The 15,097-nt window shown below is 40.9% G+C and overlaps 1 protein-coding gene across 1 annotated transcript in view; it reads left to right on the top strand.

Moving 5' to 3' along the window:
• Nucleotides 1-13,034, top strand: part of nubp1 (nucleotide binding protein 1 (MinD homolog, E. coli)) — a 42,792-nt gene extending 29,758 nt beyond the window's left edge. Inside the window, exons 9-11 of the mRNA XM_072693340.1 lie at nt 818-920; nt 2,131-2,214; nt 12,162-13,034. Coding sequence (XP_072549441.1) covers nt 818-920; nt 2,131-2,214; nt 12,162-12,214 — 240 coding nt within the window. The 3' untranslated portion in view covers nt 12,215-13,034. The remainder of the gene's footprint in view (nt 1-817; nt 921-2,130; nt 2,215-12,161) is intronic.
• The last annotated feature ends 2,063 nt before the right edge of the window (nt 13,035-15,097 follow it).

Below are 15,097 nucleotides of genomic sequence, written 5' to 3'. Positions count from 1 at the left end.
CGCATCCAGACCTCTCATATCTGTTGAGTATGTAGTTGTATTCATTTACTACTGTGATAAGAAACCGTACCAGAGGCTCCAGAGTACTGCTCCTTGGTTAATTACATATATTTGTACATAAACACCCTATGTCCAAATGTTTGTGGACACAGCTTGTCTCGCCTCTGTAGAGACGTATTGCTAATAGAGTGATGGTACTCCATACAGCACTTTTTGAGTGCAGTGGGGATGAGATGGGCTGATGATCATCCCAACATCCTGACCTCACGAACGCTCTTGTTTCTGAATGCAATTCAATTCTCACAGCAGTGCTTCTCCAAAATCTAGTCGAAAGCCTTCTTCCCTGGACAGTTGAGACAGTTACTTCAACAAAAGCAGGATCAGCTCTTTTTAATTGTCAATGAGTAGGTGTCCCAATACTCCCTACCCCCCGTACATAGGCCCACAGTTCAGTTTCTGACCCTCATATATGCAGAACTCTCATAATTAACATTTTAATGAACAGTTTCATAGACCCCAACATAGAACCCTGTGGGACGCCACAAAATGTGCTAAACCAAACAGAGTTACCTAATTAATAACAGCAAAATAAACCTACCGTTCAAAGTGTTAATGCAAATATTTTAATTGATTAGTTGTTTAGTGATATTATGAATTATTCACAGGCAAATGTAAAGGCTTTTAAGTAGTATTTAGTAGTATTTACTGTTCAGGGAACAGTTTCATTTCCTGAAAGAAGAACCTGTAATTCTTCACCTGAATGAAGATGATCTACATTTGTTTTTATTAATATAAACTGCCCTTTCCTGTCTGACAGAATACCTCCCAGATCTTTCCACCAACCACGGGAGGGGCCCAGAGGATGTGCGAGGAGCTCGGGTTGACACTGCTGGGCAAAGTGCCACTGGACCCACGGATAGGTAATCTGAGTTGACCAAATTAATGAATTCAGTAGAATGATCCTCATATGTAGACAATATTATTCATTATACTTAATCAATTACACTCTTAAACATTTTAACTTTTTAAAAAAAAGGTTTTTTTCCTTCCTCTATAAAGTTCTCTGTTGTCTGTAAATGTTTTTTTCTGTCTTTTACAAGCTTGATCTAAAGTTGGCCCAAATATGTTGCACTTGGGCACTGTCAATAATCCAGTTCTAACATACTACTAAAATCCCAAAGGGGGCTAGCAGAAATCATTGTTATTGTAGAGGTGGTTTTTTTATTGTGCTTGAGCTTGGACATTCATGGCCCGGACTGAAAACCCAGGTCTGACTCTGCAGTAAAGACGCATGACTAAATCACCTTGGTTATCAAAGACCAGCTTAGATTATCTGAAACCTGCTGAATTTATCTGAAGGCAAGGTACTTTCCATTGCCAGAGTGGATGAGCTCTGGGATTTAGCTGTAGATGCTTGGTACTGCAGTAATCCACTGTTTGTAATGTAAGGGAGAATAAAATATTAGATATTGTCTTCGTTACACAGAATTTTGTCCCCTCAATTTTGCAGTTTTTGACTTTTTGATATAATGAGAATCTGGCAGTTCTTTTTTACATTGTGTGGAAATGCCAAGATGACAAGTACTACTACTAAAATCCCAAAAGGGGGCTAGCAGAAATCACTGTTATTGTAGAGGTGGGTTTGTGTTTTTAAAAAACCCATGTCTACCACTGAAGTATAGACACGAAAGACTAAACACTGAGCTTTTCATGCATTATATTCTGGTAAAAGCACTAAGGTTGTCTCTGTTATCATTATTATTAGAGGCTGTCACACTGTTAATGGTGCTTTGTGCTGCATTTCTGACCAGTGGCATTTGTGGTATGTTTCCTAGCCTGTTTTTTGTGTGGGGACACTTCCTTGTTTGTTGCTCTTGAGCCAGGTGACCAAAGCTTAAGAAGGAAAAAAAATAAATTGCATGTAAGAAAAGCATTATAAAAGCTACCATGATAAGGGTTGTCTGCTTACTTGGAATGTGGGAGGAATGAATCGTGTTGCCAGCAGTTTTGACTTCTCTATTTTTTTATGCCAGGTTCCGCATTCTGTAATGAATATATGTGTGTGTGTGTGTGTGTGTGTGTGTGTGTGTGTGTGTTTGTTTTGTTTTGTTTTGTTTTGTTTTTTTAAAGGAAGAAGCTGCGATGAGGGAAAGTCGTTCCTGAATGAAGTCCCAGACTCTCCTGCGGCTGCGGCCTATCGGACCATAGTGCAGAGTAAGACCATTCCCTAGCATATGCATGCACTTCCTCACCTCCTCACTTCTCTGTTAGGTCAGTCATTGCACATAGGTTGTACCAGGTCACGCTACCTAGGGTTAAAAAACAGTGGCTGTTGCATCAGAGCATGCGGTATGATGTAAAAGAAAATCCTCGAGCCAGATAAACACAAAATAAACGTTTAAGGTTGAATGAGCTCTAGAGTAGAAACACAGAGTTCGGGACATGGAACTGACAAACTCTGAACCTCAAATGGAAGGAAAACAGGCCAATTCCAAACACCCCAAAACTGTTACATCACAGTCTTATGTTTACATCCTCAAAACTTCCATAAACCAGCAAAAGACGACGGCGACTTCAGGAGAATATGGTGGTGTTGGTACTGGAGAGCGGCTCATCAGCTCCAGCACTGAGCTGTGGAGCAGTGGGACTGTGTAATATCTCTGATGAAGTACTGATGAAGTACTGATGAAGTTGGGGATGAGGTGGGGTGGTGATCATCCAATACCCTGACCTCACTGACAATGTTCAGCACAGCAATGCTCCAGAATCTAGTAGAAAGCCACCTTCTCCTTAATTTCAAGAGAAACAGTGAATGAATGAGGAGGCGTCCCAAGACTTTAGTCCATATAGTGTGTAATATCTTGGGGACAGTTTGCCATATTATATTTCATTTGCTTTGATAAGTGTCCTCAACCTGAGCTAGAGTTGAAGATGCACAGATCTGGTGATGGTGTTGTCTGTTGCTGCTTGTGGGCTTCCGTTTCAGCTTCACTGCTATTGTGGCCCACCACAGAGCAGGTTAGCACCGTCTTTTAAAGCTTGACATGAGCACAGCTAGGACTTGCAAAGCATTTTCTCTTCACTGGCTTCCTGTAGCTGCTGCCCAGCTTCAGAACCATGATGCTGGCCTACAAAGCCAAGAACGGACCAGCCAGCCCCTCCGTGCTTGATGGCAATGGTTAAAGGCCGATCCGCACCTAGAGCCCTTCGAGCTTCAAGTATGGCTCGGCTCGACCCACCATCCCTCAAAACCTGCGGAAGACAAGCGTCCAGGCTTTTTTCTGTCCTGGCACCAAAGTGGTGGAACGAGCTTCCCCTGGGTGTCTTTGAATTATTAGTCTATTCTAACTAGCTGAGGTTTTTCTTGGGTAAATAGCAAAGCACTTTGTAAGTCGCTCTGGATAAGAGCGTCTGCTAAATGCCATAAATGTAAATGTAAATTCTGAGGAAGTGGACGATGGAGAGAAGAGATGGTAAAAGCTTTCACCAACAAGCATTAGCTTATCCTAGTTTGCTTCCCCAGGCATTCACTTTGTTGCATGCCAGGTTTGAGCTCCCCTTGCGCAGATACTCACACAGGAAAATCTGTGATCATGAAGCCTGGTTTCTGTAGCATCCCGTGTTCCCATAACTAGCAGAGTCTGGGTGGCTTTATACCATTCTAGCCCACTCCTGGCATTAGGCAGCATGGTGCCAATAGATCCATGTTGATCTGCTCCAGGGAATCCTATTCTATTGGCAGTACTTCTCTACAGCGACTAGACAAGCTGTTTGTGTGTGTGTGACTTTGCACATCTGTGTCAGCAATGGGTTCAGCTTAAAATAGCTAAATGCCTTCATTAGAAGGGGTGTCCACAAACATTTGGACATATATATTCCTGAGCAGTACTAGGAAACCTCTCATCCTCTTATCCATTACAATCCAATTACAATAGTAAATAAATACAACCACACATTTAAGCAAAAAGCAAAATGCAAATGTTTAATTATATAGTTCATATAATTAATGCCTCATTTGCATATTTGGGCAGAAGATTTGTCCTAATGTAAGTAATCAGCTTAAGACGTTTCATGGTGATCCTCATTAGTTCAATAAATCTGACTCCATCCACCTGTAATGTCTTGTCTTAAGCAATAAAACAGTAATTGTATGTTGTATGAATGTGGAGCAGAACTGGTAATTAGTAATACTGGAGATAACCAGTAAGGTCCGTGTCAGCAGTCCACCTTAAATGATAAGTTATTAAATCATCAACATCTTTATATTGAAAGTGAAACAAAAATGATTTTTGATGTTGTTGATCATTAAAAGGGCTGATCTATGCTTGTTGGCTGAAGGTGGAGAATACAATAGGAGGATGTGGGTTCAGGCATTACACTGCTAAGCACTTGGGAGTTGTCAAACATTGAGTTGTCAAAGATCCAGACAAGCACATTTGTCATTTAGAAACTGAATCATACTTCCTGGACAATAAATTAGTCTTAGTAAATACAGGCTCTCTTAGATGTTGCTGCTCAAGGATTATGGGGCTATAATTGCCTGAGGGGTGTGTGAAAGGGCTCAGAGGGCTTTGAGAATAGTTGACACAGTGCAGTGGTCACTGTAAGCAGGTCACTGTAAGCAGATGTTAATGATTGGCGAAGGGGAGTGATTGCATTTGGGCGTGCCAAAGACCATAATGTGAAGGGACTAGCTGAATCTGCAGGTGAATGGAAGCGTATGGCGTAGGGGTATGTCAAGTGTATGACCAGCTTAGCTCTTAACCAGATTAGCATCTGTTCTCATTTGAGTTTAATGGACTTGTTGGTCTACCAGCATGACCAAACTTGCTGGCCGGCCTGTTCATACTGGTGGACCAGTTTGGGCAAGTTGGTTATGCTAATAGAAAGTCCAACTCTTGTTCTGGTCAAGTGCTAATCTGGTTAATCAGCTTTCTAAGCAGCAAAAGGCAGCTCAGATCATCTGAAACCAGCTAGTTTTTCAGCAGAGGTGTTGGAGAAGGCAAGGTACTTTCCATTGCCGTAGTGGATGAGCTCTGGGATTTGGCTGTAGATGCTTGGTACTGCAGTAATCCACTGTTTGTAATGTAAGGGAGAATAAAATATTAGATATTGTGTTCGTTACACAGAAGTTTATGTCTTTATTGTTGCAGTTTTTCACTTTTTGACATAATGTGAATCTGGCAGTTCTTCTTTACGTTGTGTGGAAATGTCAGGATGACTGGACCAATAGAAAAGCCCCAAAAGTTTTTTCCTTCTCCTGTAAAGTCGCTGTTTTAAGATACGAGGGATTTGCGTCAACAACAACATACATATATCATTATATGGAATTCAGGTAAAGTGGCAGAAACGAGTTCGGCTCTGCTTTGCTCTTTGAATGTCAGATGCCGGTTAAAACAGCCCCTGGTGCCGGCCATTCAACATTTTTTCCCCTTTACCTGGCACCGTGGTTTTGGGTGTGGTTATACCTTGAACACCTGGCAACTCTGCCAAAAGGTATTTCACTCGCTTTGTTTGTTTAACCTGTTCTTTATCAGGACATAGTTGCTAGTTCTCTTTCGGCCAGGCCTACCCTTATCAGATGAACCTTTTGCTGTTTCTTTCTGGTGTCTGGTGTCTAGATAAACTCTAGAGCTACTGACAGCTTATTAATAGAATAATTGGCAAAGATGCAGAATTCACACCGGATGTATGTATGTTGAATGCACTGGAATTCGGCAAAAGAAAGAAACTTTCCAGTTGGTCCCTGTGGACTGAGCCTCGCAAGCCCTCATGGGAGGGTGCAGGCAGTCGACAAAGCCTCTCCAAGGCCGAATGAGGAGATGGTTCCATGCACCAGATGATGAGAACTAGTAAAGTGACTTTGTGTGACTTGTGACCGACATAAAAGTCATGAAATGAGGGTCTTACCTAACTGTCCGTGAAAAACTGTGTAAAATGAGAAGCTGGCTAGCCACACTCTCCATGGACCTGTCTGAATAAAGATCTGCACCAGCTTTTCACATTACACTGGTGGTTTTAATGTAATGGCTGATGGGTGCCGATTTAATAAAGGGCCTATAATTAGTCTGGTCTGCAACATGAGGAAATCACCGCAGCCGCCATGTGATTCATGAGGTACTTACCACAGTACTAGCAATGTGGACAATCATGTGACAAGCAGTACGTTAGTCCTACACCCCTCGTAGGCCGAGAAATTGACTTTTGACACCTGGAAACGACGTTTTTAAACTAAAAGTCCCAACAATGACTCCTTTCAAACAAAGAACAGCCCGCCAAAAGTCACTGGTGTATGAGTGTGTGGGTGTATTGTGGCTTCTAATAATCCTGAATGTGTGCAGTATTCTGAGCAGGGCTGTATGAGAGTTGGTGAAATGACTGTGTGGCTCTGAAAAGCTGCGGAGGTCTCTAAAGAGGGGGAAAAACATGGCACTGTAGGTACTTACCTACAGTTTGAGCGTGCTAGCCACGTGGCAGTTTAAAAAAAGAGAGAAATCACCATGGTCAGCAATGGCTATTACGTTATAGTTTATTTTTCGGTGGGCATTTATGATGCTGAACTAGTAGCTGCAAGTTGAACCAGCCTCTAGTGCAGTCTGTCTGTCTCTGTCAGTCAGTATTTATTTCTATATTGGCTATTAGCTAACATTTAGCAGACACTCTTATCCAGAGTGACAATATGAAGACCATTATACTCTACACTTCACCCAAGTACTTGGGGGGGGGGGGGGGGGGGGGTCTTCAGTTTGGGTTTGAAGACAGCGAGCGTTGGACTCTGCCGTTCAGACACCCAGGGGAACTTCGTTCCACCACTTTGGTGCAGGACAGAAATAAGCCTGGACGCTCGTCTTCCTTGGTGTGTGTCATTATCTGAGAAAACAGTAGGAGTTCAGACACTGAACATCACATGACATATTTCTCATATCGTTCAGATCTCACAGTGCAACCTGACTGACTATTCGCATCAACAGCCTTCTTGAGATGACGGTGTCTGTCTGAATGAGGACCTTTTTTCCAGGAACTGTTGTTGATCGTTTCTGCCAGATTCAGGTTTATCAGTTGCCGAGGCCAGATTCAGTAGTGTTGACCTTGAAAACCTGGATAGGGGTATGTAAATGTCCACCAAAACCTTCTAATCCTTCTTCCTGGTCAGAGTCGCGGTGGTTCCGGAGCCTACCCAGAATAATTTAGCCCAAGGCAGGAATAGCCTCTGGACAGGGCGACGGTTCACCGCAGTGTACCAAACAACTGGGGCTATTTAGCAAACCCTTAAGAAGAAAAAACACCAAACTCGTCACATTCACTTACATGAAACGAGGATCGAACCCACAACCCCAGGCCCCTGGAGCTGTGTGTCCCCACTGATATTGTGTAGGTCCCCCTCGTTCCCTCAACAACAACAACAACTGACCCATTGTGGTGTGGACTCCACAAGACCTACTTTGGTACCAAAATGCAAGCAGCAGATCCTGCAGGTTGTGAGGTGATGTCTCCAGTAAGCCTCAGGCGCTCATGTCCCTGTTGCCGGTTCACCGGCTGTCCTTCCTTCCTTTGCGTTTGGTAGGAATTGACCACTGCTCACCAGCAACACCCTGCAAGACCTGCCTTATCTCGTTACAGTGGCACCTGTCAAGGTTTCTACATAACTACAGTTCTTGAGGTTGATGGGTGGGAAGTGTCTGGACTGCAACATGAGAAGAAAAAAAAATACCCCAGCCGCCACGTCATTCATAGGGTGCTTACCTAGTAGTAGCTAGTAGGGCTAGTGGGTTAGCCATGTGGGTTAGTCTTACACCCCATCTTCCGCTAAAACGTTCTTCATTATAAACAACAGTGAGTTTTTTCTATTTATGTCTATGTTGGAAGCTGGAAAAATGGGCAGGTGGACAGATCTGAGAGAGACGTTGACAAGGGCCGAACTGTGGTGGTAAGATGACCGGGTCAGAGCATCTCTCAAACCTGGAAAGGTTGCGTGGGGTGTCCCCGGTATGCCGTGGTTAGAAGCTAACCAAAAGGGCTCTGATCATGGACAACCAGTGAACCTGCGGCAGGGTCATGGATACTACCTGGTCTAATCCCAGAAAGTTAACGCTGCCTTTGTCTTGTTGAGTCCATGTCTTGATTGGTCAGAGCGGTTTTGGCAGGACAAGGGGTACAAAGATTCATACGCTTTCCATTGATCCATGTAGAAAGTGACTCACCAACCCCAGCACGGCTTTGTTTGAAGGACACGTTTACGTCCTGCGTTGTCCTGGATCTCCTGGATCTCTTCAGGTACAAAAGGTGAACCTCGTCTGTGGTCACTGGTGTACATACTTATTAAAAGGGGCTTTTTTAGGGGTTCCTAAAGTAAAGGCAGTGAGTCTCTAATTTGACATTTGACATGATGACATACTTTCTTTAGTAAAATAATGACTTATTGTCTTCCTTTTTTTTTTTTTTTTTCTTCTTTTTTTTTTTTGACCCAGTATCTCAAAGTACTACTTCAACCTTTAAATAGTTGAAGATATGGTTGAATAGTGGGTCTCTCTGATGCATTAACTTTTGCATACGGTTCTTCAAATAACTCCGCATCCACATAACAACCGGTCCCAAGCATCCAGTGTGGGCAGTAGAGCCGTTCTGAAATTTCCCGTAGTCATGAGATTACAGGTCAGGTGTGGAATAAATGCAAAGTCTCAGACCCAACTACAAAGCCACAGTTTCTCTAACATGAGTTGTATTGCTTCTTGTTTTTTTTTTCTTTTCTTTCCGCCTTAGATACTGGTTCAGCGTTTTAGATGCCATCTCCCTATAAGGTATTTAATCGTGAGGTTAGAAGAGGAAGAGGGAACAACATGGAGGAACAAACAATATGTTACCTATTAAGCATTTGAGATGTTTCTACTTTTATAAACACTTGCTCTTTTAAACAGTGCTGCGTTTCCTGTAGATCTGTAATCTGCAGCACCTCTTCCTCCTGCTCTGGACAGTCTTAGCTACTTTAACATGGGATGTTGAAGAAAACGAATCAGTGGAACGAATGGGATGGCTTGAAGTGTTGCATGTGGAATAATGATGTTCATCCAACATTTTTAGTCAGTAAGAAAAGTATGAAAGCTCATTCCCACCACTTTTTAAAATTTTTGTTTACTGTGTCAAAATAGACATTTTTAGATTTCTAAAAAAAAAAAACTTTTTTAACTTATCTTAATACTAATGTATGATGAAATTATGACTTTTTGTGTAGTATCTTAAAATAATGACTTTTTATTTTTTTCATCTTTAATTGAGTGTCTGAAAATATAAATATTTTCTTTAATTTATTTTCTGTAGTAAAATAATGATTTTTTTTTCTTCTTTAATTGAGTCTCTTAAAATAAGGATTTTCTTTCATTTACTTACTTTCTTTAGTAAAATAATGACTTATTTTTTATCTTTAATTGAGTCTCTTAAAATAAGGGTTTTCTCTAATTTACTTTCTTTAGTAAAATAGGACTTATTGTCTTGAAATTTTAGAAAATATTTTCTCAACTTTTTGAGGCAGTATCTCAAAATAATGATTCTCAAATGTTCAGCTTGGTATGTCAAATTTTGAATTAGTATCTCAAAATCATCACTGGCCGGTGGGAAATCATGATGGTCTTTTTCAAGGACAGTGGTTTAGAAAACCTTCAGAGTGACTGTGACTGTGACTGTGAGTCAATCTAAAGTGGTATCTCGCACTCTACCTTACAAATGATCTGAAATGTTCAGAACAGGACTAGTATATTAGAATGATTTTGTATATGTAATTTTAATTCTTTTCATAAATGAAATATACAATCTATAATTTATAAATTATTTGTATGCTTAATATTTTTATTAATAATTTTTCAAAATAAAGCTTCTCAAAATCCGGACTTTTTTTTTTCTCTCTCTAATTCTTGACCCAGTATCTCAAAATACTGATTCTTAAATGTTCAGCTCGGTAAAAAATATTAAGTATTATTTCAAATGTTTGAATTAGTATTTAAAAATAATGACTTGGTTTCTCAAATTTGTGACCGAATCCTAGGTTTGTGACTGCATTAAAAAAAAATTCTCATGTTTGTGATTTAGTATCTCACTATAATGATATGGATTGTAGATGTTTTGACTTAGTATTTTTTAAAATTAAGCTTCTCAAAATCCAGACTTGTTTTTTTTTCTCTAATTCATGACTTAGTATCTCACAATAACATCTCACTGAAACACCACGCTCAGTTCTGATGCACAGACAGTGCAGGGCAGTGGAGAAGGAAGAACGAGCAGAAGTGAGGTTTTATATAGCATGGGAAAGGCTGAACTCCATCAACCGAAACATTTTTTTTTAAAGAAAAAACAGAAGTGATGTGTTTAGGAAGTGTGTAGGCATTCATTAGAATTGAACATCTTCCTAAAATGTAAAAATCTAGAAATAAAGGTTTTACACTCCTACACATTTCAAAATAAAGGTACTAGATATGGGTTCTTAAGACCAAATTCAAAGAAGAGGGGTTATGTCCATGTGCTGAGCTTCTCACACCTTTTTGACTGCTGTTTACACATCTTCTCTAGTGGGTGGATCTTTCCTCTACACACATTATAAACAGCGGGGTCTAAATCTGGTGATTGTGTGGTCCATGACATCACCAGAACTTCGTCACTTCTCAGACCACTCCATGATGCTTGATAAGCAATGTGGCATTTCCCCCTCTGCATCCAGACTGTGGTTAACTGTCCTTAGTGTGAAGACGTAGTCGAATCTCCGGTCCTGTTCCAGTCCTAGTCGAGTCCTAGTGGAGTCTCTGGTGGTTTAAGCGTGAGTCCTAGTGGAGTCTCTGGTGGTTTAAGCTTGAGTCCTAGTGGAGTCTCTGGTGGTTTAAGCGTGAGTCCTAGTGGAGTCTCTGGTGGTTTAAGCGTGAGTCCTAGTGGAGTCTCTGGTCTTTTAAGTGTGAGTCCTAGTGGAGTCCCTGGTCATTTAAGTATGAGTCCTAGTGGAGTCCTAGTGGAGTCTCTGGTGGTTTAAGCATGAGTCCTAGTGGAGTCTCTGGTCATTTAAGCATGAGTCCTAGTGGAGTCTCTATTTATTTAAGCGTGAGTCCTAGTGGAGTCTCTGGTCATTTAAGCGTTAGTCCTAGTGGAGTCTCTGGTGGTTTAAGCGTGAGTCCTAGTGGAGTCTCTATTTATTTAAGCGTGAGTCCTAGTGGAGTCTCTGGTCATTTAAGCTTAAGTCCTATTGGAGTCTCTGGTCATTTAAGCGTGAGTCCTAGTGAAGTCTCTATTTATTTAAGCGTGAGTCCTAGTGGAGTCTCTGGTCATTTAAGCTTAAGTCCTATTGGAGTCTCTGGTCATTTAAGCGTGAGTCCTAGTCGAGTCTCTGGTCCTTTAAGCGTGAGTCCTAGTGGAGTCTCTATTTATTTAAGCGTGAGTCCTAGTGGAGTCTCTGGTCATTTAAGCTTAGGTCCTATTGGAGTCTCTGGTCATTTAAGCGTGAGTCCTAGTGGAATCTCTGGTGGTTTAAGTGTGAGTCCTAGTGGAGTCTCTGGTCCTTTAAGCATGAGTCCTAGTGGAGTCTCTGGTCCTTTAAGCATGAGTCCTAGTGAAGTCTCTGGTCATTTAAGCTTAAGTCCTATTGGAGTCTCTGGTCATTTAAGCGCGAGTCCTAGTGGAGTCTCTGGTCATTAAGGCGTGAGTTCTATTGGAGTCTCTGGTCATTTAAGCGTGAGTCCTATTGGAGTCTCTGGTCATTTAAGCGTGAGTCCTAGTGGAGTCCCTGGTCATTTAAGCGTGAGTCCTAGTGGAGTCTCTGGTCATTTAAGCGTGAGTCCTAGTGGAGTCCCTGGTCATTTAAGCGTGAGTTCTAGTGGAGTCTCTGGTCTTTAAACGTAAGTCCTTGTTGAGTCAAGTCATGAGAAATTTAAGTATGGGGCCTAATCATTTAAGATTGAGTCCTAGTGGAGTTGTGAGTCAGTTAATCGTTGAGTCACGAGTAACTTAAGTGTATGTCCTCGTCGTGTCTCTGTTCACTAGAGCGTGAGTCCTAACCCCCTTGTTAAGAACAAGCATAGACAAAAAACCCAGTCAGTATGGATGTTAATATACTGTATATAATGCCAGCCCAACCAAGCAGCACTGTCTGATTGTAATTCTTGGGTTTTTATGTCTTTGTCTGTTCACAGGTATAAAAGATTACTGCTCTTCCAACTTGACCCCAGCTGCGAATTCGGCCTAGATATCTGGGCCGTTCAGATGGAGCTGTATGATGGACTGTTGGAGGACATTAGAGGAGAAAGTCTCGTCCCTGAGCAACAATGGAAATTATTATTATTAACGCAAATACAATTGCAGTAACCAGGTCACTTCAGTCCTTCGGTCATTTGAAAGCCCTATCCTTCATGATGACTGGACCAGTAGAAATTGTCCAGAACTATGCTAATAGCCACTTCGTCCCTGTGAGGCACTAGACCGTCCACTGATCCAGCTGTGGGTTTTCCCGTTCCTCTGCTTCTGCTTAGCAGTTTCGACACATCTCCAGCCTTCCCACTGAAAACTGCTAGACTGGTAGTCTGGAGGGTGGTCAGAAAAGGTGGTCTATGTGCCGCATGCTTTACCATTCCATTCTGCTTTCTGTTATTTTGAGCAGATACCTGGATCCACCAGCTATGAATAAAGTTCTCTAGAGGCTCAGTCAGGAAACCAGCTGGACAAGCCAGCTAGCTTGTCCAGAATCAGCAGTGAAGTTACATACAGAGAGCAGGTAAAGTACATGCAGAGGGTACAGAGAGTAGAGTTCAGTGTCTACAGTGCTGTCAAGGTCAGTAGAGATTGTGTTCAAAGCTGAATTGAGAGGTGCTGATTGGACCTGTAATGGAAAAAAGTGAACCAAATTATTATTTTATGATTTTTTTTTTTTGTGAACCAGGATGATTCTATAATCAACCGTGTTATTGGACACCTATATAGTCTTTGCAGTGGTGATAATGCACACCTGTTTAATTGTGTTTTATACATAATTTGTATGCAATTACTAATAAACTATTTAAATCACTGTACCTTTTCCCTCTGTTCTTCTTTTAAGCCTGTATGATTTTTATTTCTGCACAGATTCAGAGGCAGGGATGTGAACAAAGACATTTCCAGTGGTTTGGTGTGAATAATTGCATTGTAGAGCAAATTGCAGCCTCAGATTTCTTTACAGTGGTGGTGAATGGAACTATGGAGTCATGACCGTCGCAGCACAGATATAGCCACTTAATTTTCTATCCAAACCACCAGTGAACCTACCACCACCATGTCTTCTGAGTTTTTATTATTATTTTTTATTTATTCATTTTTATCTGTAATTTTATTTATTTATTTATTTACAGTAGATTAACCCTCTAGGGTCTACAAATGCGCTGGGGTATAAATTTGACGTTTCCTGATGTTTCTATTCTGTGATGTTTCCACTCACCAGACTGACCGCCAGGCTCCCCTGCCACCCGCCTTAGACTATCTGCCACTATTTTTTTTACCACCATTAATCATCATTACTCTGATTACTCTTACCATCACGGCTATGAATATATTAGTTAGTAGAACAGTCTTATGTGGTGGTTCTGTGACTTTTATCTAATATTAGATATATCTAATTATCTAACTATCTAATTTATAAACAGTTCTGACCAGAGATCGACTGGGGTACTCCCAAGGATTTTTCCTCCAGGCCTGAGGGAGTTTTCCCCTGCCACTGTGGTCTTTGGCTGCTCACTGGGAGTCTTAGGTCTGTATGTTTCGTTGATCTTTTGTCCTCTTACTGATAACTGATTCAGTAAATAGTGCTGTATTGTGTTGTAATACAGTGCAATAACTCGGGTGCGATAATTTTTTATTATATTTATCACAGTTATTACCAATATGCCACTTTACTATATTCATATATAGTATATATATAAGTTTTTTATAAATAATTTTTTTTTAAGTATTTCTAAATCTAATTCTAAAGCTGTTATACAAGTAAATTAGATTTTGTTTGATATTAATATCTTTGCGATTATCATACAGCGCAGAATGACAGTAGAACCTACTGCCAGATCGTACGTGACTCACATCCGGAGTCATGAGGCTATGAGGACAGGTTGAGGTACTCGTCTCCTGCCTCTCACCATATCTAACTGGTGGATTCGTGAGTCTGTCATCTGCCTCTCATCTGTAATTGCTGGATTCCTGCATACGTCTGTGGTTTTTGTGTGAATTTGACGTAAGGACGCTCGGAAACTGGTCTAGTCTTGCTGTTTATATCCTATTTTATTTAGACATTTCACTGCTTTAGTGAAGCTGAGACTCTGGTAAACCCATTTCAAGCACTGAAACCATTTGTCCACTTGAGGAAAGGGATGTTTTTATAGGAAATATGAAGAATTTCTCAAGTCTGACTTAAATTTGTCAGGTTTTTCAGGTTTGGGGTCGGAGTATCTGTGCACAGAATGCTCTAGGTCACGTGGGGTCTTATTATAGTGAGATTGTTTTGGTATTAAACATGCGGGTATTATCTAATATTTTTATATCATATATAAAATTTTTATGAAGTTATGCAAAAATCGAGACAAAACCGTAACCAAAAAACATTTTAGGCCTAAATCTCATCTCAAAACTATAATAACCCAAAGAATGTTGTCTGATATGCAGGAATCAGATGGCCATTTCACATAATACTTTTAAGCTGGAGCTTTTTTTCCGACGTCTGGATTCATTCACCACCATTGGGGTTATAAAACCATGAATATAAAAACAGAGCATTTCACACAAACCCTCTGGGCTCACTTATGTAGGACTCTTGTTGAGCTCATTTAAATGTAGAAATACAAGCTTTACTTAATAAAAATATTTTAAAAAATACTCAGTTCTTTTTATCCAGCACTGTTAAGGTTGCAGTAAGAGCTTAGCCCATTTTCCTGAGAATCGGATGTGCTGCTTGCTTCTCCTTTTACTCTACAGAGTGGTAGCTTTGACGTCAGATTTCCCCCGAAGAATGAAGGACTGGAGCATGACAGACACCACGGACGTAAGGAGAATGAGGCCTAGTTCTGGACTGCTTAGCATTTTGAAGGGAGATTATCTGTGTGGCCTTTTCGTG

This window comes from Salminus brasiliensis, chromosome 12 (assembly GCF_030463535.1).
Source record: "Salminus brasiliensis chromosome 12, fSalBra1.hap2, whole genome shotgun sequence".
NCBI lineage: Eukaryota > Metazoa > Chordata > Actinopteri > Characiformes > Bryconidae > Salminus > Salminus brasiliensis.
This window is presented reverse-complemented; position numbering and strand designations above follow the sequence as displayed.